Source organism: Haliaeetus albicilla, chromosome 22 (genome assembly GCF_947461875.1).
Source record: "Haliaeetus albicilla chromosome 22, bHalAlb1.1, whole genome shotgun sequence".
Lineage (NCBI taxonomy): Eukaryota > Metazoa > Chordata > Aves > Accipitriformes > Accipitridae > Haliaeetus > Haliaeetus albicilla.
Window position 1 is genome coordinate 16,290,390 of NC_091504.1, and position 25,936 is coordinate 16,316,325.

Sequence of the window (25,936 nt, forward strand, 5' to 3'; positions counted from 1 at the left end):
TGCTGCCTCCTATTTTGCTTTAGGTGAGCTGTAGTTTTCCTGTGGAAAATGCCTTCTGTTTCTCTTGCAGGTCTGCACAACTCTCTCACCTGTCTCTTGTTTTTCAATTTTCACAATACAGTAGGTCAGCCCTATTTAGTTAGATATGTACTATTTCATGATTGTTCTGCTTGCATTGTCTACTTACATCTACTTACACTATGCTGTGCTGTGCTACCATATTCATATGCCTCAGGCCTCATTCTGGATTAACTTGTCCCTGTGTCCAGTGCAGTTTGCTGCTGCCTGAAGGAAATGCCTGTCTGGAAGTGAGCTGCTGGAAAACCAGTGTGAACTGGTAGCCTCCCAGAGCTGCTGCGCAGCTGCTGGTCTGTGCAGGCTGCACAGAGCTGGTGCTGTAACCAGCTCTCATCTAGCTATAATGTATTTGTTTTATTTGCTATTTTGTGCACATACTAGTTTTAGTGGGATGAGTGTCAGCTGCATGATAATTACAGCTATCCTCACTTCAAAATTAAAAAAATGACACCAAAAGCCCTAGGCTTCCTTGGGAGCCCAGGCTTCAGCAGCAGCCATGAGTCACCATGAATTGCATGAATGTATGAGATGAAGCAAACGTGATGATTTTCCCTTTGTTCTCTAACCTTTTCTAAATAAGCAGCAGGACTTGCCTCTGCGCCATAGCACCTAAAATTTCATTGGGGCATGAAAAGCTTCCAATCACAAACCTTGTAATTCTTAGACATCATGTTCAAATATCGGGAAAGTGCCACATCAGCAGCTTTACCTGTTGCCATTGCAAAACAGAGAATTTTTTTTTTTTTTTTTAACATTTTAACTACTTGTTTGAATATCCAGCTTCCTTTAACTGAATCAGCAAACAGGATGCCTGTCAAAAAATTTTTTTTCCTTCCACCCACTCCTTTGCTTATTTTGTTGTAAACTGGATTCTTCATAAGTGAGGTTGCAAATTTATGGGGTTGCAGTGAAGACAAACAGGCTTTTCCTAAGCTCTGCTTAAACAGCTATTTGATACATAAGGCTGTTGATATTTGGGGGGAAAAAAAACCAGGAAATGTGTAATATGTAAATTATATGTAAAATGTAAATATATAATAAATATGCATAATAATAGCATCTGCTGTTTTTACTTTGGTCTTCAGCATATGTAGTGTATTTCACTTTCACAGTTTTATAAATATTTCCATTTTGTCTGCATTTTCATAAGGACTGTAATGGTACTTGAAAAGTAGGAGGAAGATCTCCAGTGTCAATACAAGCCCATTTGAGGGAGTGATAATTCAAGAGAGACTGGGACTGTGGTGTTGGAGATGGTGAATTAAAGGCAGGCAGAAAGTTGTGAAAATGCTGTGCGCTCTTCCATGTCCAGTTTCCTGGCTGAAGGTCATTACCAACAGGACAGGCAAAGACTTGCAGGGGGTCAAAAGTTTGATTGAAATGTCTAGGAAAGGAACAAGGAATCCATTTTTATTTGGTTTTTTTGTGATAACATAAACCAGATTTTAGAGGGACAGAAAGTTTTTAGATTGGAGTAGCTTTATCCTGACTTTGAATTGCTTGGTTAACTCTTCATTTTACACACATGAAAATATTTCTGTTAAATAATATATGCAGTATGCATGCATTTTTGAATGCCCCTTTCTTGTCTTTCCAAGACCACCATCATGTATTAATCAATCACCCTCCTACATATAACTTTATTAAAGGTGATCTACATAAACATTGAGATAGTGTTACTGTGCAAGGGGTGCAACCTCAGAGCATTTTCCCTGTAATAGGAGAAAATACATGTTTCTTTGAACATTGCAAACTGCCACATCTTTCTGCTGTGGAGGTAATAAATGCCTGCTAGATCTGGTAAATCGTTTGTTGCTGTACTTGGCTAGCTTTGCAGGGCCGTGACATACGAGACTTACTGATTAACTTTGGTTTAGGACACTGTTAGCCTTTCCAATGACTTCCATTTGATTTAGCCCCCGCTACCTTCAGACCAATGTCATGGCCACAATGTTGGCGGCTGCAATACCGCTTAAATCTGCTCTTCATGTCAACTGGGGGGGGAGTCCATGTCCTGCAGATCAACACAGCCTGCAAATTCATTTCATGTGGCCTGTAGCCTGATTGATGGAGGCTGTATTGTTCCAGTGGGTGTCTCCGAGGTGCATGGCAGCATGCAAGCCATGTATTTGGAAAGCCCTAGGAGCCCTCAGGAAAGCCAGGACTCCCATTCTCATTTCAGCTTTGCATGATGCAATCCTGAAGCTTGCTCCTGCGCTTTGACAACAATGGAAATACAACAATGTCCTGGAGAGTTAACTGCTAGAAATGTCAAATCCGTGTTTTCATTTATACTCAAGTCACTTGCAGTGTGACTTATAAGCCTTTAGATCTAAACTACTAAACTCATTGTGAAAATGTTATTTTATCTAGAACTTTGGAAAGAATAATAAGAGAAGAAGAAAGCAAAGTGTTGATGCCAATTTGTTGGGTCACTCAGAAAGAAGAGGTAAGATTTTGAACTCAAGGGTTATTAGGGAGAAACCTAGAAGTTTTGTTTGATGATTTTCATTGCTGACAGAACTGAAAAATACTGGTGGCTTTTTTGATCCCAGTATGCCTCTGTGTGGTTTTGTTCAGCCAGTCTTGCAGGGCAGGGGTATTAAGTCATGATGAGCTCCTGAGCCATGCTGGTACTGAGGCCTTCATGTTGATGCAACTGCTGCTCCAGCAGTGCAAGAAGCAGCCTCACATAGGTGGATATAGCATGAGGATGGATGGGGTGAGGAACTAGTACAGTTGTCCTTTGCTTTCGTGTTCTAGTCCTCACCTGAAGCTGTGTTACAGCTTTAAGCCTGAAGAGGTTTTGGAGATTTCATCTGCTTTCACCAGCAAGCCAGCAGATTAGGAAGCCTGACTCATCTTGATAGCACTTCACAGAATCTGGCCGCTGTCCTAACTGTGAGTGGAACCTGACCCACGGCTATTTTTATGTTCCCTTATCTATTTAGAAAAGAGTCTTTTGTTCCTTGTCTGACAGGTCTGCAGATCTGCAAAGGTTGGAACCTGAGCAAGGGCAGCAATCAGAGAAAAGGTGAACTATTGAATGCCAAAGCAGAAGCTAAGAGATGTGACAAGATTAAAAGAGAAACACAAAGGGCATTGTGTCAGCCACACATGGCATCTAACAGGAGGGATGCCGAATAGGAAGGTTCAAGATTGGGTCAGAAATTATAGTCTGAAGGAGATTGAGGACTAAATAAGTGTTAAATAGACTTAATCCAGAGTTCATTTCTCTAAATTGTCCATGTTTTCTAGAGAATGATCTTAATATTTATGGAACTCCTCATTCTTTCTCATTGTTTATACCATGTATTTTCTGATGAATGTATGTAAGTTTTGTTACATTTACAGGTATTATATTATAGAAAGCTGTTTGCTTTATATTTTCCTTCCTTCTTGCCTGATTTTGTAAAATGCTCAGGATCTCGGAGGTCTGGGCTCTTCATTTAACATTTCTGAAAGCTGACTCTCTACTTCACATCCATATGTGCTGCTGTCAGTCTGCAGTTGCTTGACATAAGTTATTACTGAAGATTTTTTTTCCCCCTGTAACCCCCTTTTTTGAGTCATGCATTACTCTTGCTTTTATACATTTTGCCATTAAATCTGCTTGAACTTTTTTGCATTATCAAGAACTAAAATCTTTAGCCTCTGGCAATTGCACTGATCTTCAGTCAGTTTTTCTTAAATAAATAAATAAATAAAAATCTGCCAGACACTTGAGATTGTACCATCATCTGCATGAGAGGTAGGTTGAATAGTCTATTGTGGGCTTACTTGCCCAGCCAGAATTGAACTCTGAACAAAAAGACATTACACCTTGTTTTCAGAATTCCTGGGAAAAATTAGGCCTTGAAAAAAAGTGCTCCTAGACAAAGTGTGGCATGGGACTTTCTAAATCTGGAAAGTTGTTGTTTCAGCCTTGTTATTTCAGTGTGCCTCTTGCTTCATATTCTTTATAATGAAAAGTGGTAGTTGTTTTACATACTGGAAAATCTTGCATGATTGGTCTCAGCTCAGTATCTGCAGGAAGAAATTAAGATTACAGTATGCACACATTAATGATGAAGTTCCCATGGCTTTTTAATAACATTTTACTTCAAATACGAAGACACTGTGTTGGTGAACAAGATCACTACAGTAAATTGTAATGATCATGGTCAGATCATATTTGTATTAATAAGATCTGTAATGAAAAACTACTGCTTTGTAATAGCAATTAAAACATTCTGTGAGTAATTAAATGCTCTTCTTAAAGACTTTTTTCTGCACTTATTGAATGTCAGACTGACAGTCAAGAGGACTGGTGTTAAACAATTTCCTGCAAATACTTGTTAATTTTTTCATGTTGGATAGTTGCCTCGCAGTTGGCACACTTGGCTCTGCCCTTTCCCTGCTTATTGAGCTGTGTATCTGCATTTTTATTCCTATATGCGATGGGTACACCATTTCCTTGCTCAGATTCAGTTTTTATCACACTTCCTGCATGGTATTTGTCTGGTGTTTGATATTCTTCATTTCACCATTCTCCCCTACTCTGCCTCCCCAAATGACTAGAAGAGCAACAGAAGTAAATAGTCTTTTCTGCTTTTGTTATGAGTACTTTGTTTCAACTACTGCCCTGTTAATACAGCCTTGTTCCTGTGGCGATGGGCCCATGAGAAATCTCTGCTCTTGTGGTGGATCCCATGTTCTTGGGAAGTGCTCCAGCTTAGATGCCGCCTTCTTCAGTGAACTGAAACCTGTAAAACTTCCTTGAGATACTAAATGGAGAGGTAGTGAGATGAATCGCAGCATGGGTGCATCTCCTACTGTTCTATTGGCTTCTTTGAATTCCACCATTTTGCCCAGTCCCCACTATGTGCGCTGTTCGCCACGTGGCTTGCATGAACGTAACTGTAGAGAAACTGGTGCACAGTTTGTGGTGGAAGTATTTTTGTGTAATAAAAGCAGTGATATAAGGAACAAGGGAAGGAGAAGGCTTGTTCTCTGGCAAGCTTCTCATGCAACGTCAGCCTGTTTAGTTAGTGGTCCCTTGCGAAGTCTGTTATTTTGGACATACTTGGAGACAATTTCCATTTGGTAGATGTGTTCAGAGCTTCAGAAACTTCAATGCCAGCCAGTTCACCAAACATCTTTTAAAATATCTGGAAATATGTTGCAAAAAAGTATTGGTTCCTTATAGAAGGCTGCATTAAAATATGGGCATTGCATAGAATAATTAAGCATTGCAAGCAATTCAATTGTTCAGTACAGTTAAAAACATACTTAATTCACTTTGCTTTCTGCCTATGCATTTTTGTTGGTGATAAGGAATATTCTAGCTTTAAATTAAAAAAGGAAAAAACCCCCTATTTTACCACAGCATTTGCTGTTTATGATTTAAAAAACAGTCCATGGTTGGCATGTTTGAAGGGACCAAGGGCTGAATGATATTGCCCGATCAGCTCTAGAAGTGTGGTTCGTCCAGGTGAGAGACAGGCAGCTGATGTTGTGCATTGGGCTGTATCTGCCGCTCAGGCACTGTGCACATATGGCCAGCAGTGATGCTGGCTGTTGGAGCTTTGTTGGATGTGGATTGTAGCTCATGATCTAGATTCGCTCTAAGTTCAGTCACTGACCCACCGATGAAGACTATGTTGTATTTTCTGAGCAGGACCATGCTCTAACATGCTGGATCTGCGTGGGGATGATGTGGCTTGCCAGCAGTGAAAGGCTGACTTTCTCCTGTCTGTGGACTTCTGGGTGGGGACTGTCAGAATTTCACCTCAGTCTGTAAAACCAGCACTTACACGTGGGAACGGTCTTGTTGACTGTACAGAACAGAGGAATTTGTATTTATGGGTGTTGTGTAATGTTGCAATTGTCATTCCCTCTTCCCATGGGTGACAGCAGATAAGATGAATAGGGGGTTTTTCAACTGCTGCTTCTGTCTTGCTGCAGTATTGTGTGTCAGCAGGGACTTTTGGCTAACTAGCACGCACACATTTATTAACAAACAGGGAAGGAAAAAATAATTCAAGTGACTCTTTACTTATTTTTAATCACTTCTATAAAATTACCACAAACCACTTGCTTACTGGAAGCAGCCCAGATCATGCGTTGGGTCAAAGAGTTGAGGATGATAATAATCGTGTTGGTTTTTCCAAGATATTCATTATCTTGGAGGTTTCAACACAAAGAGAAAATGTTGCCTAATAGATTCCTGTGTCTGCTCTTTTTGAATTTCCTTGAGCAACTCTAGGAGCCAATAATAGCCCATGTACATTTTAACAGTCATTCAAAGTCTTTACTTTCAGAGGAATGTAAAATTTATTTGGGCATAAACTGAGAATCTGGGCCATAGACAGAGCCTAATGTTGTTTCTTCTTGATAAAGGCTTTTGCTGTTATAAACGACAGCACATGAATTAAACTAAGTAAAGACGACAGCTCATTCTTGGCTTTCATTGCATGCAAAATGCATCTTTTCACATCAGTATTTACAGCAGCCTTCTGCTTGCATCAGATTTCTTCAAATCTGCTCGGCTAACATAATTTGATGCTAATAAAGAATAATAAAGGGCAACGATTCCAGATCTGCTGACAATAGTCAGTAGTCCTGCCTTTATAAGTGATAGGAACCTAGAGCTTGTTTTCCTAGAGGACCCTCCTGTATCACAAGCGCTTATCTCAGATACCGCCATGCTCTGAATTAGTGTGGTACCTGCTGGGAAAGCTCATCTCCGGCCATTTGTTTCTTTTGTGGCAGAGGTTTTTTTTCTTCTCCTTCCTGTTTGCTGTTAAGCTCATTGCCGGGCTGTGTTGGTATTCCAGCCAGCACAGTCTTGAGTAAACATTTCTGTGCCATCCTTCTTGGGGCAGGGGCGGGGGGGGGCTTGCCTGGCATGGGGCAGTGGGGAGGGAAGCAGCAGAAACAAGAGGGGGGGAGCTGGTAGAACCCTGTGTCTCGGCATCTTTCCCATGCTTTTTGTCCTTAAACTCCTCCGAGTTCAAAAAGGGAATTATGTGCAATCTGTCGTCGCAAGGGGCTTTTCCAGGAAAGCGTTGAGGCGTCTGGGTTTTACAGGCCGCTTCCACAGGAAGCGATCTGCTGCCTGGCAGATGTGAACAAGGACCCGAAGTCTGGAAACTTGCTGAATTTACTTCTTTCATAGCAGCATTATGTCACTGAGAAGCAGTGCTTAATCTGACAAAATAGGATAATAATAGTTTTTTTTGTTGGATATACAGAAAGCACCAACCAAATGGCCAAAGCCTGCAAATTGACAGTACTTTATCTGCACTCATCACAAAAGGTACACAGTGTGTTTGTCTCTCGTTGATATTGCTTCATGTAGAGCTGTTGATACATCCATCCTTACAAACCATGGATTAGAAACTGTTAGCTTCAAATCTGTAATACTTATAGTTCCCTTAGGCTGATTTCTGGCAGTGCCCTCATCTTTGCAGTTTATGCATCCTAGATAAGATTTGAGAGAGAGATTTTCTTCATTTCAAAGCCTTCAAAATATTACTCTGCTGAAGCATTATTATTATGTTGGTAAATGTATAGCATTATCCTTGCCAGGTGTCACGTTGATGTTTGAATGGTTGGCATAATAAAAATACTAATGGGAAATACATGTTTTGGAAGATATACATGATATATCATAGCATGATGTATCATAGCATGATATATGCTCTGTCATCATACTGTCTCTGCAAATGAAACGGTATTCCAGTATTCAGAAAATTCTCAAAACAAAGTTTCTTTCTAAAAGGTAGTACAGTCGTATGTACACCAAGGTTTGCTGTAGATTATTAAATATGCTTGTAAGAGAGAACTGTCCCATGTATAAAAGACCAAATTCTGTCCTGCACACTAGGCTTGAAATATAAAAACAAAGGGGAAGCTGTGATTGAATTTCCCATTGGCCCCATGAGAGAAAGCAACACTGAATGTGTGGAGTCACTAATGGCTTGTCACTGTAAACAGTACTGACTGAAAGGTGTCTTTGCCTTTCACCATATCACAATGCTTGTTGAGAGTTGATGAGTGCTGCAAAATCAAGAAAAAAATCCAGATGACCAAAGAGTGACTGGTTAGAAAGCCAAAGGTAGTAACTTCATCCTGCAAGTTCCACTACCCATTTAATTCCAGTTAAGTGGAAATAATGCCACTGTTGTTGGTACCATCATATTCCCACACTCAGCTTGTTTTGGACCAGTGCTGATGCTGTAGAAGACAACTTCTCAAAATCTCAAGTAATTTGATAAAATTCGCACAATATCTATTTGTAGACCCAAATTTAAAGTTTTCGGTCTCAACTTAGATTGTTTTGTTGCTTTAGAATAGGGGGATATTAGGAAGATATAAACCAGAATTTCTTGACAGACAAGGTCTGCTTTTCATTACTATTTCTGTGTGTGCCAGTAATTCCCTCCCCCAAGAAATTCTGACTACTGTAGAAGAGGCTGATCCGTTGAACCTTTAGGTATGCAAGTTAGAGGTTGCTCAGGTTTGGTCTGCTGAAGCTAATAATGTGATTTTTCACATATTGGTCATGGATGAGGTCTTGAGAGAGCACATTGTGCGGTGCAGTGTTCCTAATGCACGCACGCACTCCTCTGCTCATGATTGAACAAGCAAATGACTTCGTAACACAGCCCAAAGTGCTATTTTGATCAAATATTTTATTAGCGCTTATTTATGGTTTCCTCAGTAGCAGGTAGATCACTCGGAGAATAAGAGGGGATATTCTGGGGAAAGTGCTGAGGGATACAAGTTGTTCATAGCCTGTATGGGGCAGGGCTTTATGGTAGACATACAAACCATAACTCAAGTTCATTGAGTATTTAGGAATGGTAAATGCCACAGGTGGAGAGTTAGAATGGCAGATATATGTAAGTACATATTAATACAACTGAGTGAGCATGTGTTTATGGTATTACAAATGAAGAAAAAAAATCATTTAAGCCTCAATCAAGAACACATCTTGACAGTAACGCTATGGACTTTGTTGGGCTTATGTGGAAGGCAGTTTTGACCCTGTAAAACAGACCAGGATCATAGGATGGATGATTGAGTATAAACTCAAAAACTTGCCCAAGAGTTAGGGAAGCCTTCAAAAGAGGGACTAGAGAGCATTCAGAGCCAGGGCCTGAGGAAGGGTATTGCTTATGCTGGTGTGTTCTGCCATTGTACAGTATTTTATACCTGAGCCTGTCCCTGCAAAGGCATTGGTCTCACTGTCAGTAATGTGTGAATAGCCATGTTGCAATGGAAGACATTGCAAATTTGCTGCATGCAAGAAGTTATTGAATTATGTGTCCACCAAGAATATAAAAGTATAATAGGACTTGAATTTCCCCACGCTTTCAGAAGAAGCTGGTATACTTCCTTAATGTCCCTGGGGTAAAGTTTCTTTTAGATCACATGAAAAACTGCTGACTGCAAATAAACCTTTGCCATAGTTGCAAGGCCAGTGCTTGCCCTTAGAAAGAAGTATTTTTGTGAATGCACTAACATAATGATGTTAGTTAAAACAATGGAGTATATTGTGATTTGAGTTTCCTGCATGGCATTGTCTATGAATAGTGACTTGCTAAATTAACGTTATGCTGTGCTGTTGATCTAGTTCTGTCAGTTGAGGATGTGTATATGCTGGGATATGATCGTTGACTGTGTGTGGAGTGATTCCTTGTTTCTGACATAATTGTAAGTGGGGAGTTAGGGAAATATGACCATTGTTAAATGCAGTGTAATTACAAATCACTGTTTTGACAGCACTGTGCTTACAGCACAAGTGAAAGGCTGTTATGTGGCTAAAGAAAGTAGGGCACTATACAATCTGGTGTTTGGCTCAAATGTAGTCAGCATGTTTAATGCAGTATAGAAAAAGGGTTTGGTCTGCAAAATGAATATCCATTCAAGTAAGGGTGGAGGGCAGCTTCCTGGAAAACTTTTTGATGGCTTCTACTAATGCATATATTCTTCATGATCTTTACTGGAGCCAATAAAAGGACAAGTTTTTGAACTTCAGGTGCATCTTTTTTTGGTGTTGGAAATCTGTATTCTGCAGCATCTTTTAACCCTGAATCTCTCTTACTGATCTTGCAGAAGAACTTTCTGTGAAGATACAAGCCAGTATCTAAAAACCTCTTTTCCCAAGTTGCTTTGTTGTGGGTCTGGAAGTCTGCCCTGTGACCAAGAGGACAGAACACCTTCCAGGATTAACATCCATGCCTAAGCTTTCAATTTATAGAGAAAAGGTAATTTTTAAAATCATCTCCGACCACTGGCTGGCACACATCCATGAGCCTATAGGAATCATGCCAGTTTATACGGGCAGAAAATTTGGCTATTGGATGCAAACGATTATGTGGTTTTGACAGGAGAGAGAACTTCCCTGTTGCCCAGTGCAGGGCTGCTGTGAGAAATGCGCCTGCCTGCACCTGGTCACTGCTTTAACAGCACAGCAGGGACGGCCAAGACAGAGTTGCACAGAAAGCTGTGGAGCAGCTACGGAACAACTTGTGAGAACAGTGACCTTGAGGCAGTCCTTGGAGGAAGAAAAATAAAAGAGTCTGCCCACCCTGCCAGCTTTCTCTGTTCAGGGGAATGGGCAGGGGGGAGAAGAGTTGGTTAGAAGTAACCTGGCCTCCATGGGTTGAAATGAAATGGTAGAAGTAGAGTTTGTCTTCCACCAGCAACAAGTGGTGCCAGCTTCACTGGGTCTGTACTATAAGCAAGCATTGCAAACGTCCACCCATCCCTCCCAGTTCTTGGGGTCCGGGAGCGGTGCTCTACACTTGCCTGAAAGGGTCCATTTGGCTTGTTTTGATTAGTAGATACAGGATAATACATTTTAGCCCCAAGACCAAACTTTGTGTTGCCACGCATCCAGCATTGGATAACCATTGCTCATCTACAGTCACCCTGCAGTAATCACGAATATTGAAGTATTCATATTTCAGTCTCACCCAAAATGAGAGGAAACATGGAGGTCTTTCATTCCTGCGTGCTTGGTTCAAAGACTTCTTGTGGTGCTGGGCAGGTGAAAAAAGATGTGAATGAATCTATTTCTTCTAGTGCTGCTCATATTAATAGGCTTTGCTCTTCATGCTTGTTGTATTGTAATTCTGATTTAACAACATTTATCAGTAGATCACTGCAGGGTCTTTAATGATTATAGTTGTTCAAGCTGATAGTCTGAGACTATTAAATAAGCTCCAATTACTTCCTATTTATTTGTGTTGTGTTTTCCCTCCAAGTAACAAAATGTAATCCTGAAGTTCATTATTATTCTTTGCATTGTATTCATCTAAATAGATTTTCTACCTAATTAAGGCTGAATACGTTTGTGCTAAACTGACCGTATTTTACAAGCATGTTTTCATTTGTATGTGAGGGTGTCTTTGGTTTCTACCATCCATATTTTAATTATGTTTCATTTCTATAGCTGCCAGAGATCCTATTGTGTGTCTCAGCAATTCACCCTGGGCTGCTCGAGATTGTTTAGATTGGAGTTGGAATAGGCTTCCAGATGAATTTTAGTTGGAATCTAGTTAATAACAAGTCACCAGGAAGCAATTTCAAGTGTTTACTACTGCTTTGAAAGATATTAAGTGTATATTGGCTGAATTTTGGATGAAAGAAATAGAGATGAAAGCAGAGGAATTCAGTTCACATGAGCCATGTTATTTTTTATGGGGTGGGTCACTGAGAAGGGGAGGTAGGAAAAAAAAAATTGATGAATGGGTTGGCTGGTAATGGGTATTCAGTGTGGTTATCATGTCCATATTCTGAACATTCAAATGATTAAGCTTTACTTCTATACTTATTTTGTATTACTTATTTATATACGATCTCTCTGGGGCACCTTTGTCAAATAACAAAGCAGTGCAATTTGTCGATAATTAAAACCACAGAACATCACATTTTTATTTCAGTATTAGAATTACCATCAGGAAAAACAACTATGTAGATATACCACTCTTGACCTTAAGGGCTGAACTCCTGTCCCACACCCCAGAAGATGTCATTGTGCAAGCCCGAGGCCCAGCCCCGTGTGGACACAGGTGCTGTGCTGTGCCGTGCCATCCCCTGGGGGAAGCCTTCTCCGGAGAATAGCACAAGTAGCCCCGTGCCTGTTAAAAAGTTGTGGGGCATTAGTATCTGCTGCTACTCTACAAAACTCCATGTCTTTTCAAATTCTGTTTGAGGGTCCTGTTCAAGGACCACAAAGTAATAGACAGTAATATAAAAAGTCACTTAAACTACCTTTCCCTTGAGAAAGGGCTAACTTCTTTGTAAGCTCCTTCATGTCTGAACTCTTCATTGGAAGGATTTTGAGATCCATCTTCTCTTGGGAAGAAGCTGTAGGAAAATAAACCTCCAGGGTTTTCCTGAGCTTCCTCAGAAGCCACGTTTTGCACTGTCAGGCCAGTCCTCCTTCATCTCTTTCCTAGTTTGTGGTGAGTTCTGTTTAAAGATGTGGTTAAGCTGAAATGAATCCAGGAGGCTTAATAAAGCTGGTAAATGTTCCAGGACAGTTGCTCAAAGTGAACGGTCTTTTGAGGGTTGTTTCGCTCAGGAATGGAGCAATGTGTCGTGTCACGCAAGGGTGGGTTCCCTTGCCCGCATCAAGGCAGAGCTAACCGCACTGCAAAGCAGAGGCGGAAACCATTAAAATGTGTGTGTGTGTATATATGTGCATGCATATGTATATGTGTAGGCAAAAAAGCCTGCCTGAACTCAGTGTTGATGTTACTGTTGGTGAGTTTGACTGGGAGGGACCTTTGCCAAGAGAAGGCCTGCATGCATTAGTCTGGAGTCTGTTAATGAGATCAAGCATCATTTAAAAGGGACCAATATGCGTAAAGTGGGGGCAGTTACTGGTTATAAATCAAGTTCTGTTACAGACTGAATAAATTTGTTTAGTCTGTTGTGTCTTCCAGTCCTCCTATGCAAGTACAAATTTTCCTGAGAAGTTTAAATTAGCAGAGAACAAAGTTGTGAGTTTTTTAAATACTATGGATATCTGCTTTCACAGCTCCCTCTAGCAGTATTCCAAAATTTTTAATAATCAGATGAACATTTGAAATTACTGTTAATACAATATGGCTGTTCATACAGCTGCTGTGCTAAGCTGGAGCAAATGTGAAAATCTGTCTGGACTCTTTAAGAGTGCAGTATTGGTTTACTCCCTAATCTAAATCACTCTGAAAGTAAGTCACATGTTAGCAAGAAACAGAAAACTGTTTTGAGGAAAGCAGCCAAAGTTTTGAAGCTGTTTTCATTCTATTTGAAACCAGAACATCTTTCCTTAATGCACAAACGTTATGTATGCAAAAAGGAAAAAAAAAAGCAACTTCTATTAGTGATATTTTTACAGTGCTGTTTCTAATGTTTTGGAACACATTGCTGAAGTTGATGTTAAAAAAAAAAAGTAAAAATCAATAGTAACATTTGAAAGAAAGGGAAAAATAATCCTCCAAACAATCACTTACCAATGCAGATGTTCCAATGTGGGGTCCCCTATGTCTGTGCACTTTGTGGTGGCCCATTTGTTACTCTGCAGCCTTGAAATGCAAGTACAAAAAATACGGGCTAGCAGTGCCTGTAAGTATTTGTTAGTGCTGAGTCCTGAAGGGCTTGTGCTTTTTCAAGTATGAGAATCTCCCTTTTAACCCAAATGATCACTTTTTGTCATAATCTTTTTACGCAACAGAAAGGTCTGTATTTGAAACAATTACATCTTTTGTCTTTACCAGCTTGCAAGTTCAAAGTTAATAGATCTGTTTTCACCTTTTGTATCTCCCTCTTTAATGTCAGGCATAAAGTAACTTAATGTATTTCTCACAACATGTTTCTCACAAGTCTTCAGCCACTGACAATTGAAGTACAATGTACTTATTACAGCAAAATGGAAAAACGTGTGGAAAAATCGAACTATATTAACATCTGCTGTCTTTTCTCCATCTGTGCTCTTTGGCTGTGCTTTTGTCCAAACCTGGCAAAAGTACTAGTTTTCCAAGGGTCTCGTGGCACATCAACCACGTCTTTGACTGAAGTTCACAATTTCTTGTTCGTTTTGATGGCGCAGCAGGATGTCTGCATCCCTGCGGCTGCACGGTGACTTCAAGCAGAGCAATGGTTGTTTTGTAGTTTGAAACATGTGGATGTGGCAGGACAAGTGACAATAGGGTGAGTACTGTGTCTGGAGTTGATTTTATAACAGCAGCGTCCTACCCTAACTGGAAAAACACCTTCCTTGACCCAGTGGCAATCTGAGCCATTGAATGAGTGTCTGAAGGATGTCGAAATCCATGCTGTTGAGCACAGGAGATGGTACCTCCCACGATGCTCAGCCTCTGGACCACGGTGGGCTGTAGCACATAGGTGAGATGCCCAAAGCTCCTGCAGAGCTAGCAGTGTGTCAGCCTCACACGCTTGATCATCCTGGGGAATAGGCTCGCTTGGTCTGTCAGTGGGAAGGGAGAGAGGATTTAACCCCTTCCTCTGCCTCACTCAGTAATTCTTTGCTGTAACTTTTTAAAAAATTATTATTCTGATTGTGACCATCCTTCTATATGCATCTAGCAGAAGCATGAGCGTTTGGACAATTCCAGGCAAATGCTCTGTAGTTTTACTTTACAGTGATGGAGAAAGATGGTTTTTCTTGGACTCTTGCAGAAAAGGAGAATGGAGTGAAGCTGCTTCCCACAACTGCCTCAGGAATCAGCTGTGGGGCTGAAGTTGCCATGCTCCTTGGTTTGGCAGCCTGCAGCTGCCTGTGGAACGGCTGGTCTGAAGAAGTTTCTTTGGCCGTGTGCCAAGGGAGAGGTGTGCCCAGCTGTTCCAAACAAGGGGATGAAATTGGATTTTGAGCCCACTGGAGCATGAGGAGGTTTTATGATTTCTGCTCTTGTTCTGAAGACCATAGTGTAATGTTTGTAGTTCTGCTGTGGGGAAAGGTTTTGATTTCAACTAAGAAACAACCCTCAAATATACGAAGGTTAGAGCAGAAAAAAAAGGATTTAATCCAGAAGCAGACCTTGCTTGTAGAGATGTCGTCCTCTGACTCCTCTGGCAATTGGAAGGTATCATTATTGAATAATTAACAAGCATTACAAAATAATATGTCACAGAGCTGTAATTAATATTGAACAGAAACTTGTTTTAATTATCTTCTCATAGTGCTGTTTAAATTCTTCTTGGTCACAGGACAGGTAATATAGATGGTCCTGTAAAAACTGACCAGGTCTCTTCGAAGCTTTGACATATGATGCAGATTTTGAAGGTGTTCTTTGCCTCCTTGAGCTGTGAGCTGGTTTGGAGCCTGCCCCAGCACAGCTTACTCCAGCAAAGTGGCAAGTGTCTGCACCAGCTCCAGGCACTTTTTTTGTCTCAGATGTGCATGGTCCTGCATGACTGCCCAGTGATAGCATATTTTCACATGTGATCAATAACTGTTAAGTATTTTATTGTGTGACAGGAGAAAAAAAAATAAACTAGTTTTTTATAGTACAGGGGTTTGATTTATACCTGGCCCTCAAGGCCAGCATGTCCAGTCGTTTTGTATTTAGAGGAAGGTCTGTGAGTTCTGTTGTCGCTCAGTGTGTGCATATGCATATCTCTCGTTTGTTTTGCTGTGTGTTTAAGGTACCAAGCTTTGCTGGGGAAGAACATGAGAATATGTTCTCAGTACAAGACGACAGCAAATCCCTCCACGCTGGGGAGAAAATCAGTTGTGTCAGATGAACTGAAACTGTGAACATTTGCCATTGAGGGCTTGATTGCATATGGTCCATCCATCTGTGTGGTATTTATAGGGCTTTCTTGATACAGAAATCATACAATGAATAACTTTTCCTGAGTTAAGAGCATTTTCTTGTTGTGAGGAGATGCTCTGCATGTTGCAATGAACACCTTTCACAGATAAATGGAAGCTCTTACTGTGAGCCTTTGTGAACTGATTAGGGTTTTCTTTACCTTTCCTTACCAAGCCTCTACAAAAGGAGCCATCTTAGTGGCACTGTATTTCTACAGGCATGTAGGGGGTGATGCTGGAGCAGTGCCTTCCTGCATGGTATGGGCTCTTTCCTTTGGGTTGGGTGTCTCGAGTTAGATCCGTCAGCCATGCAAAGTCTGCATGCCCTTGCTGTCTGCAGAGCTGATGCACATCAGGCCTCTGATGTTTGTGTTTCTGCTGATTTATATGCGCATTATCTCTTTGAAAGCAGATTTGAAATTGGTCTGGTATTGGCTTTTTGCAGATTGCAAAAATGAACAGTCATACCACCTAATCCTGGCTGTTGACAGGGGCACCCCTTCCAGGGTCAGTCTGAAACTATGCAAGTTGGTTCCTAATGGCCTTGTAACGTATTCTAGTTTTACACAGACAATGTACTGGTGTATTAGAGTTTTGCCTTGGTCAATATTGTAGCCATAGTCTTTCACCTCCTGCCTTTAGTATTCAGGATAGAGATCTGTACCTGAAAAATTACATGAGAATTTGACCTAGATTTTCTAAACTGGGCAAACCCAAATGCAAATTTATGCTTAAACGCACTTAACTTAGAAGCAAATATACATGACAGATGCAAGTGAAAAAAATGTGGAGAGAGGCAGTCTGCAGGTATGTAAACTACCTGGGGTCTGGCTGAGCAGGTGTGTGTTGGACTTGCAAAGCCTTTGAGAGTGTTAACAGGCTGTCGTTAAAATCCATTTGTCATTACAGAGGGCTGTAAAGTTCTTCCAAATTCTCTGCATTTGTGCTAGGTACAGTGAGCGGCAGCTGCTTTTGGGTCTGTAGTAGGTGACAACATCAATTTGTTCCATGATCTTCTCAATAGATCGCGAAGACTCTACCTCCATCTCCACAGGAACCCAGGCTTTCTCTCCTGAGATAGATGGGACTTCAGATTCAATCAAGCTCACGATGCCTGAGCCCCAGACGCTAAATCACCATGGATTTAGTGGCTAATATACCAAAGAGCATACATTTTGTGTGACAGATTTTAATAAAACACACTAAAGGTGTGGAGTTCGGCAAATTAAAACCTGTGCGTTCAACAAGGAGCAGAATTTGGAGCAGAATTCAAACTCTCTCATTACATGCAATGGCTCTGAGCTTAAAATGTTATTTTTGCATTAATATTATATTATTATTTTTAGCATCAATGGCAATCAGTATGTAATTGGCAATGATCTCATGCACACTCCTGAGTACAGACTGTTCTTTCCCAGTTTGGGAGTATTTGCTTGTTACTGCTGAATTGCAGCATGTGCACAGGCAGAAGAGGCCCCAGAGTCATTAAAACTCTCCCTGCCAGGGCTCTTACCATTGAGTACTCAGCAGTTAACCTCTCCATGTACCTTCTGAGAACCAGATAAAGTTAGGACTGAAAATTTCTGTTTCTTGAAATCCTTTTCTTAGGCCTGAGTTCTGTGGTAGATATCCACAGTGTCACAATTGAGCTTTGGAATATGGTGCTACAAAGTGATGAAAAGCCTCCAAAGGTTTCTTTATAAAGGCTGTAAACAGAGTTGGCTTTTAAAATGTAGGAAAAAATACTTTGACCTGATCCTGCACTTGTCTGTAAGAGTGGAATGGCTTTCATTGGTGTCGGGAGCAGGAGTGGGTCATTACTGAGCTACAAACACGACCTCCCGTGGGAAGGGTGCACCATTTTCACTGTTAGTCCCAAAGGGAGGCCGTGTCACTCCAGGGCTGTCAGAGAAGCACATGTAGGATCACACAGAATAGGAGTGTTTTGCCAGCAGTGTAGCGGAAGCACAGCTGAAATACCTGCTCTTGGGTCGTATGTGTTGTGTTTGAGACCTATAATATTGGGTAATTTTTATAGGGTAGCCTCCCAAATGAGCTGGCTTTGGATAAAGCCTCTTCTGATCTATGTCTGTTCTAAAGAGAAATACTCTATTGCAAAGACCAAAATGGTGCTTTCCATAATAACTTTTTTGTGTGTTCTGTGGATGAGATTAAGTCTATACAACAACAACAAATAGCAGTGTCAGGTCTTGGTTTGAAAATACTGCTTTCATCTTTGACTGTGGATATGTACAGGCTATATTTATAGGCTCTCCGCTTCTAATTTGATCCTGGTATAACCTTCCATTTTTTCAGTGTATTTAATGTGATTTGCAAGCACAGAGAGAGATAAAAAGGTGCTACTAATGAATAGCTAGACAAAAGTTGAAAAAGATTGTTTGAAACAGCAAACCTGCTGATGTACAACGCATGGTACTGTCAGAACCAGGAATGCTTGGTTTCAAGATCGTCTTTCCCTGAGATGACTTTGTCCTGACTTGAATATGTTAGACATCCATGGCAAATAAAGTCTGCAATTAATCCAGCACCATGAAAATTAAATATTGCAGAGCAAGTAAAAGCCATCCTCCCGTAGCCAGCTGAAAACCAGATGTGCTGCTTTTGTTTGTACCCCTGAACTTCACAAATGAACACAATTTATTGTCAGCAGCTGCTGCTGTTTTAAGCTCAGGGTGCTGAGTTTCATTTCCCCTGCACTGCAAACATGTACATTCTGCTGTCACGTATGGATCCTATCTTGAAATCATTATGCTGTAAAAATTACGCTTGGCTTTGATGAAAGTTATTGTGAGAGACAAATGCAGATTAAAGGTGGATGGAGATTTCTGGGTTTGTGGCATTTAACATTTGCATCAACAGGTGTGGGATCAAGTGAGGCTGGAATTTGACTGTCCAACTGTGGTATTTATTACACATCCTTATTTTTCAATGTATATCTATAGCTCTCGGTTGGTACAGCTGTTCTATAGACTGTGCTTTATTTTTAGTCCTTGCTCCTCCCAAAGAGATTTCTCTGCAGACACCACATGTCCTCCGTGGCAGGGAGGTTTTGTGGTGTTATCTGTCCCTGCAGGCAGGGAAGAGTTACAGCCGAGCTTAATTTTGTGTCTGCCTTTGAAGCATTTAAAATTCATTTGTCTTTTCAAATTCTAGCATGTAGTCTTGGAAAAGCATTTCCCAGAGGGGACCAAAGCACTTGAAGGAGGAAAACAGTTTAAAGAGGTGAACCTTTCACCAGTAAATCTGCTGTTTACTTTGCATTTTTCTCCTGAGGTTTCATCACAGCTTTCTACCACTCTCTGCAAGCGTAGTACATCAGCCGGGTGGGAACGTTCTGCCTAAACACCCGGGAGCTGCAGCCTCCACTGGTCCCTAGGGAGCTGCACAACTTGACCGGCCACTCATGAGTGCAGGGGTGGTAATATGGAGAGTGAAGATCCCGGCTGAAGCATCACATTAGTATCACGTCAGATGCTGTTTGAAAGAGGAATGTGGCCCAAACTTCATCCTTCGAGGCTTTTTTAAGCTACAGAGAGGTTTGGATGGGGCAGGAGGGCAGAGCATGGGTCCTTAGGACATGAGAGGGTATGTGCCTGTTGCTCTGGTTCAGGCCAGTCTCATCTGGGGTAATAAGAATTACCAAGGAAAACCAACAGCAGTGAACATCTCTCCCTTCCTTTCCCGTTTATCAACATGCCATTTGCTGTACAGATTAGGATGCAATTTTTTTTTTTTTTTTTTTTTTAGCTTAAAGAGAAAAATAATTTAGCAAGAGTCAGCCTGTGAGAGGGAATGTTGCCAAGATACACAGAAATATCTTATCGTGACATCGCCTTTAGAGACCATGGAAAGAGTTTAATGGAGAAGACAGATTCCCCCCCGCCTCCCGCCCCATCATTGCAGCCAGGTATTTTGGCCCTAAGTTGCAGCATGGTGGAAAACTCCAGTTACAGATAAAAAATGCTTTAAACTGTATTAATGATGAAAACTAATGATAGGGATGCTTTGCGTTACGGTGGAGTGGTGTCCCTGGTCCTCTCTGCATACTGCTGCTGTTGAAATGCAACAAATAAAGTTCGTATTTGCTCTTTCATAGTTTCCTTTGTATTTCACTACTTAACCTGTTGAAGTTTAAGGACTACTTATAAAGAATAGCTCAGGCTGTGTTTGGGTTATAAAATTTATGTTAATGGCATTAATACCATCTTGGATGCCTCTTGTATTTAAGTTTTGTATAACTGGGGGACAAAACAGTTGAAAGAGACAGGGAAAGTCCTGGGTGACCCACTGTGGTTATGGATCACACCATCCACACAGATTTACCTCAACCCTTTTGTGTCTCTTTTAGTTATTCTCATTTATCTATCCAGATATCTGCAACTCCAGATAGCTCTGTGTGTTCCTGCTTACGTCAGAGGGCTGGTAGAATGTCCTGCTGTCAAAAAGGGAACAGTATATATGTTTTAAAGGGTAATTGCTGTGTGTTTGTTCTGATTCTTTGTGGTCAGTGTAATTTAAATTAGGCATATAGCGCTGTGTATATATATATATATATACACACACACACACAACCATATATACGTATATGTATGCACAAGCGTGCAGGGCATCTTCCATTTAATTATTTGATGAGGAGAAAAGGTGAATTCTGGCACCAGCTTAGAGGAAATGCGGCAGCACAACAATTAAAGTTTCTGAGCTATTTCACATATACAAATCCAAGAGCCAAATGCATTAAAATAAAGCAAGTCAAATTTACAAGTGACATAGCTAAGCTGAGGTTTTGGAGGTGGCTGAACAACAAAGAGAACATGACGACTGTCAAACATCTGAAGTCTCAGAGCAGGGGCTCAGTGGAGATGTTTGGGGTATGATTTTAATAAGCTTTACATTTTTCTGACTCAGTTTGCTGCTGGGTTTGAAGGGGTCTTTCTCTTTTACGATACATTGGAGGTACAGACTAAGTGAAGGGAGCTGAGCTCTGAAAATAATTGTTTTATTTTTTTAGTTTGGTCATTCATGGGAATGGGGGCTGTCTTGAAACTATTTTTTGTTTGTTTTGTTTTCTCTTTGGTGTCCAAAGAAAAGCAACGAAGCTGGTGGAGCGTCTAGAACACAAGTCTTATGAGAAGCAGCTGAGGCAACTGGGGTTGTGTAGTCTGGAGAAAAGGAGGCTGAGGGGGAGACCTTATCACTCTACAACTATGTGAAAGGAGGTTGTAGCGAGGTGGATGTCAGTCTCTTCTCCCAAGTAACAAGTGATAGGACAAGAAGAAACAGCCTCAAGTTGCACCAGGGAAGATTTGGGTTGGTTATTAAGAAAAACTTCTTCACCAAAAGGGTTGTCAAGCATTGGAACTGGCTGCCCAGGGAAGGGATTGAGTCACCATCCCTGGAGGTATTTAAAAGATGTGTAGATTTGGCACTTAAGGACATGGTTTAGTGGTGGACTTGGCAGTGTTAGGTTTATGGTTGGACTTGATGATCTTAAGGGTCTTTTTCAGCCTAAATGATTCTATTATTCTTTAAAAAATGCTATTCTTTTTTCTCCTTAAAAGAAGATGACAGAAAAAAGAATTTGATTTCATGTGTGCCCTTAAAAATTAGAAACATAATTTTTTTTAAAAAGATATATTCTCTCCAAACTAGAAATATTTTGTTTGAAAAACGTTTGGGTTTTGGCTTGTGTGTTTGGTTTTGGTTTGGTTTGGGGCTTTGTTTTGGTTTTGTTTTTTTTTTTTTTTTTTAAACATCTCTACATTGCTCTGTGTAGCTAAAGCTACTTGTGAGCTGGAGATATTCATGGAGAGAGAGTCGCTTCAGTCACTCACAGAAACACATCTTCTAATGAATAAACTATTCAAACATTTCTCATTGCTGAGCTACAGAGGTCAAAGTGATACTGACTCCCTGCATGACCTCGGATAAGTCATTATCTCCCTCTCCTTCCTCTACAAAACCTGACAGTTAAATAGCTCCTTGCAGAAGAGATGTGAGAGACAATTAGCTAATGCTGGTAAAATGTTTTGAATACAAAATGTGGTTCATAGGTGCTAAGAGTGGCTCCCGTCAATCATTGTTAGTGGATGCAGTCATTTACCAGCCTCTGATTTTTGGTTGTTAGGTCTTTAACTAGTAGAAAGAAACCAGGACAGACTCAAAAAGTCTATCAATATTTATACTCCTGTCTTCAGATGTTATAATAACAATTCCCCAATGATTTTGTCTGCTGTTGATCACTTCAATAAATGGAGATGATCCTGTTCCACGGGTCTAAAAATTATGTCCCCCACTAGCCTGAGGACTAGTTTCTGCGGTCTGATAGCCACCCCTGGCTATCAGACAAGTTCTCATTTGATAGTACTATACACATATAAGTGGCTCTCGGTTTTGTTCTACTCTGTCACATCTTTTCTAGAGCAGATTGCCATGTTCTTTGTTGTCTCTAGGATCCTTGGGATAGTCCTCCTTTCTCTTTGGTGGTGTAAACTTGCTCTTTTCTTGATGGGCTAGGATGAGTTCCTGTGGCAGTAGGTGGAGGCGGGGGTGAAATGGTAAAGCAAAGCATTATTCTGCATCAGACAAATATTTTACATGGCCTGTTCCTTTTCCTTTATATGATCTATTTTAAACGTTGCAACACTATGATCTGTGTATTTATCAAAGCGTGGAGAAGAGGAACGTGGTGGTTAAGAGCTGATGTCTGAGCCTGGCTCTGAGCCTCCCAAGGAGCCCGAGTGTCTGCGGCTGCTCACCCTCTCACACGGGGCTCGTTGCTGCCACAGCTTCCCACGTGCAGCAAAGCTGCAATGCACCCTGTGAGAAACACGTCTTCGAAGTTTTATTATGTAGAAACTCCCCCAAAAACAAAACTAGGAAGGGTTTGGGTTGTAGCAGAGTTACTTCGCTGAAGGAAAGCTTGGACTAAAGTCACGTGGTGCTTTCTGCAGAGGAATGCGGCAGTTCCTGGGGTACCGAACTGCGGTCATTAACACAAGGCGTGAAGGAACGCATTGAACGATGTGCTCTTGCTCCATTGAAGCCTGTGTCAGTTTTGCCACTGATTTTTAATCCTGTCAGGTGAAGTCTGGTTAATAATTGCTCACAAACCTGTGTAAAACCTCCCTGCTCTATCTGAGATGGGGCTTGGACTCTGGCTTGGTGATGACGGGGGTGCAGGGGATGGTCGTCTGCACTGACCTGGGCAGCTCAGAGGCCTCTCTCAGCTCCGTCTTTCTGTTATGAACCCCGACGTGGGGATTTTTTTGCAGTTTGTTGGATTGTAATTGATTTATGTTTTCATGTAAAAAATGCTTGTAATGCATGGGATGTGACTATTTTTAGTAAGATGAGTATAATTTTTCTCCCCATTTATAGGATGGCTATTTTTCCCACCGACCGAAAGAGAAAATGCGAACAGACAGCAATAATGAAAATTCAGTCCCCAAGGACTTTGAAAATATTGATAACAGTAACTTTGCTCCCAGGACTCAAAGGCAAAAACACCAGTCTGAGCTGGTGAAAAAACCCCTTAGCAAGCAAAAGGAGAACTTGAGAAAGAAGCTAGAAGAGGAGAAGATGAAGGAGAACTTGCTGCTGGGGAAGAACTCCAATGAGGTGGTGCAATTCAGTGATCACCCCGGAAAAAACAGCAGCAGCAGCAGCAACAACAATTTGAAGGAGATTCACAGGTCTCCCAGACAGCATAATTTAAAAAAAAGCGGAAACAGCTCCCCTGAACTGAGATACGACCAACCACCAAAGTGTGAGGTAACAGGCAAAGAGGCAATCTCAGCCATGTCCCGGTCTAAATCTAAGCAGTGTCGGCAGGAGATCGCAGAGGTGTATTGTCAGCACAAGCATGGAAAGCTGATGCCAGAGAAGGTGACACGCTTCTGTACGCTGGAGGGTAAGTTGGTAGATGGTGAAGGAGAAATAACACAGTGTCTCGGGGGAAGGATTCTATATAATTGAAATGGCCTTCTGATGACAAAAAATAGCTTTATTTCAGGAATGTATAATGTACTTAGTCTGCAAAAACAAGGGAGGGTTTGAGTATGTTTTAAATAGGGAGTTACGTGGATGTCACGATCCTTGGTAGATTCCTACAGAATTTCTTTTCGCTTTACTTCCACCAGATTTTTATTACACTGTGTGATCTAGGTATTCAGCTGCTACTCCCGTTTCTTGTAGTTCTTAATCTACAGGCACAGAGAAGCATAGTCAGAAGTCTTGTTATTCTGCACAGGAGTTGCGTGCTTTTTGGGGGTCAGGGAACAGGCATGGTGAATTTTGATGCCTTATGCTAACCGCTGAATGAGTGGCATTGCTGATATGGCTGGTTTTGTGGCACAGTGGAGTCCGAGCTAATAACCAGGACTTCTAAGCATTTTGATAATCCAGATAATTATCAGAAGTATAATAAAAAAATTCCAAAAGCATGGGGAAAAAAAACCCCTGATTTTGGGGCTCACTTCTATTTTTAATGTTCTTCAATCAGCAAAAGTAATTTCCCAAATCACTGTTGTAGAGAGTCAGTTACCTCTGCTAGCCTAAGCCAAGCCTTGATTTGTTGCTTTTGATTTCTCCATGCAGTCAGATACATGAGGTATCTCTCAGCTTGCTGTCGCTTTTGCATGTGAGCTGACCTTTTCCTACTTTTCAAGAAGAGTGCTTCATGTGCCACCATTCATTTAGCTGTAAGCTTCCCATACAGTAAAGTGCTTTTATTTTTTAATATTTTTTAATAACAAAGCATTGATCAGTTGATCAAAGTAGGTATTGATCAAGGAACAGCATTATCCGCAACAGCACTTGTTTATACAGCAGTCTAAAGTCCCCATCCTGTAATTGGCACTTCAGCCCACGCATGTAAGGATATGTCGATGTCTTTGTCCAAGCTGAAAGTGCACAGGGACTTTAACAAAGAATAGGTCTTGCTTTGAGATGGTACAGTAAACCTGGTGAGCCATGGGGTTTGGGGGATGTTTAGTTTCTTTCATTAGGAATATTTAGTTACATCCTCTAACACCCATGGCTTACCTGTTTATTGCACCATCGCAAAGCAGTGGTTACTATTGGGTGGTTTCAGGGTGGGAGGGAGGAGGATCCATGTTGCTATTACCTAAATTAAGAGGCTAAACTCCACATACAGACAGTGGAAAAAAGGAGGTGCCCCAGAGGATGTTTCCAAACAAGAGCATCTCTCTGTAACAGGAAGTTTAGGCTTTTAATTTAGATGACACATTACAAGGGTGAATGGTGTGAGCACCCCATTTCCTACCTCGATGCACCTGTGACTGTTTTGTTTTGTTTTTTACCATGTCTCTCTTGGTGTTTTTTCTCCCTTTCTTACCATGGTAATATTCAAAATCATTAAGCTAGGTGGGCAAACATTGGAGATAAAGAATTAATTGAGCAGGCAGAAGACTTGGTGTTCAGTGGGAAGCAGGGAGAGGGACAGCAGAGGCAGCACAAGTTGAAGGGAAGATAAAAGGACAGTGGAGAGGTAAGAATTGAGCAAAACTAGACATCAGTGGCAGGCTGAGCATCAGTGAGTACCCCTCAGGTGCCCCTGAGGTCCCATTGGGGTACCACTGGTGGAATCCACTGTGATAAGCACATACTTGGTATTCTTCCCTCTTATTCTCTACTGACAGGAGAATCAGTTCTGGTCTGTGAGAAAGCTGATGGAGGTCAGCACCTTGCAGACACTTTTTGGGATTGAGGACGACATATCTTAGTAATGTCATCAATACCTTGTGTAGTGTAAATGCTTCACATATGGGTTGGGGCAATCCCAAGCACAAATACAGGCAGGGCAATGAGTGGATTGAGAGCAGCCCTGCGGAGAAGGACTTGGGGGTGTTGGGTGACGAGAAGCTCAACATGACCCGGCAATGTGCGCTTGCAGCCCAGAAAGCCAACCGTATCCTGGGCTGCAGCAAAAGAAGCGTGACCAGCAGGTCGAGGGAGGTGGTTCTCCCCCTCCACTCTCGTGAGACCCCACCTGGAGCA

The 25,936-nt window shown here is 41.3% G+C and overlaps 1 protein-coding gene across 3 annotated transcripts in view; it reads left to right on the forward strand.

Annotated features, from left to right (window-relative positions):
- Positions 1-25,936, forward strand: part of XYLT1 (xylosyltransferase 1) — a 204,390-nt gene that overhangs the window by 80,266 nt on the left and 98,188 nt on the right. For all 3 annotated transcript variants that reach the window (XM_069810041.1, XM_069810039.1, XM_069810042.1), the window contains one exon: positions 23,297-23,828. In XM_069810041.1, the coding sequence (XP_069666142.1) occupies positions 23,297-23,828 (532 nt within the window). The remainder of the gene's footprint in view (positions 1-23,296; positions 23,829-25,936) is intronic.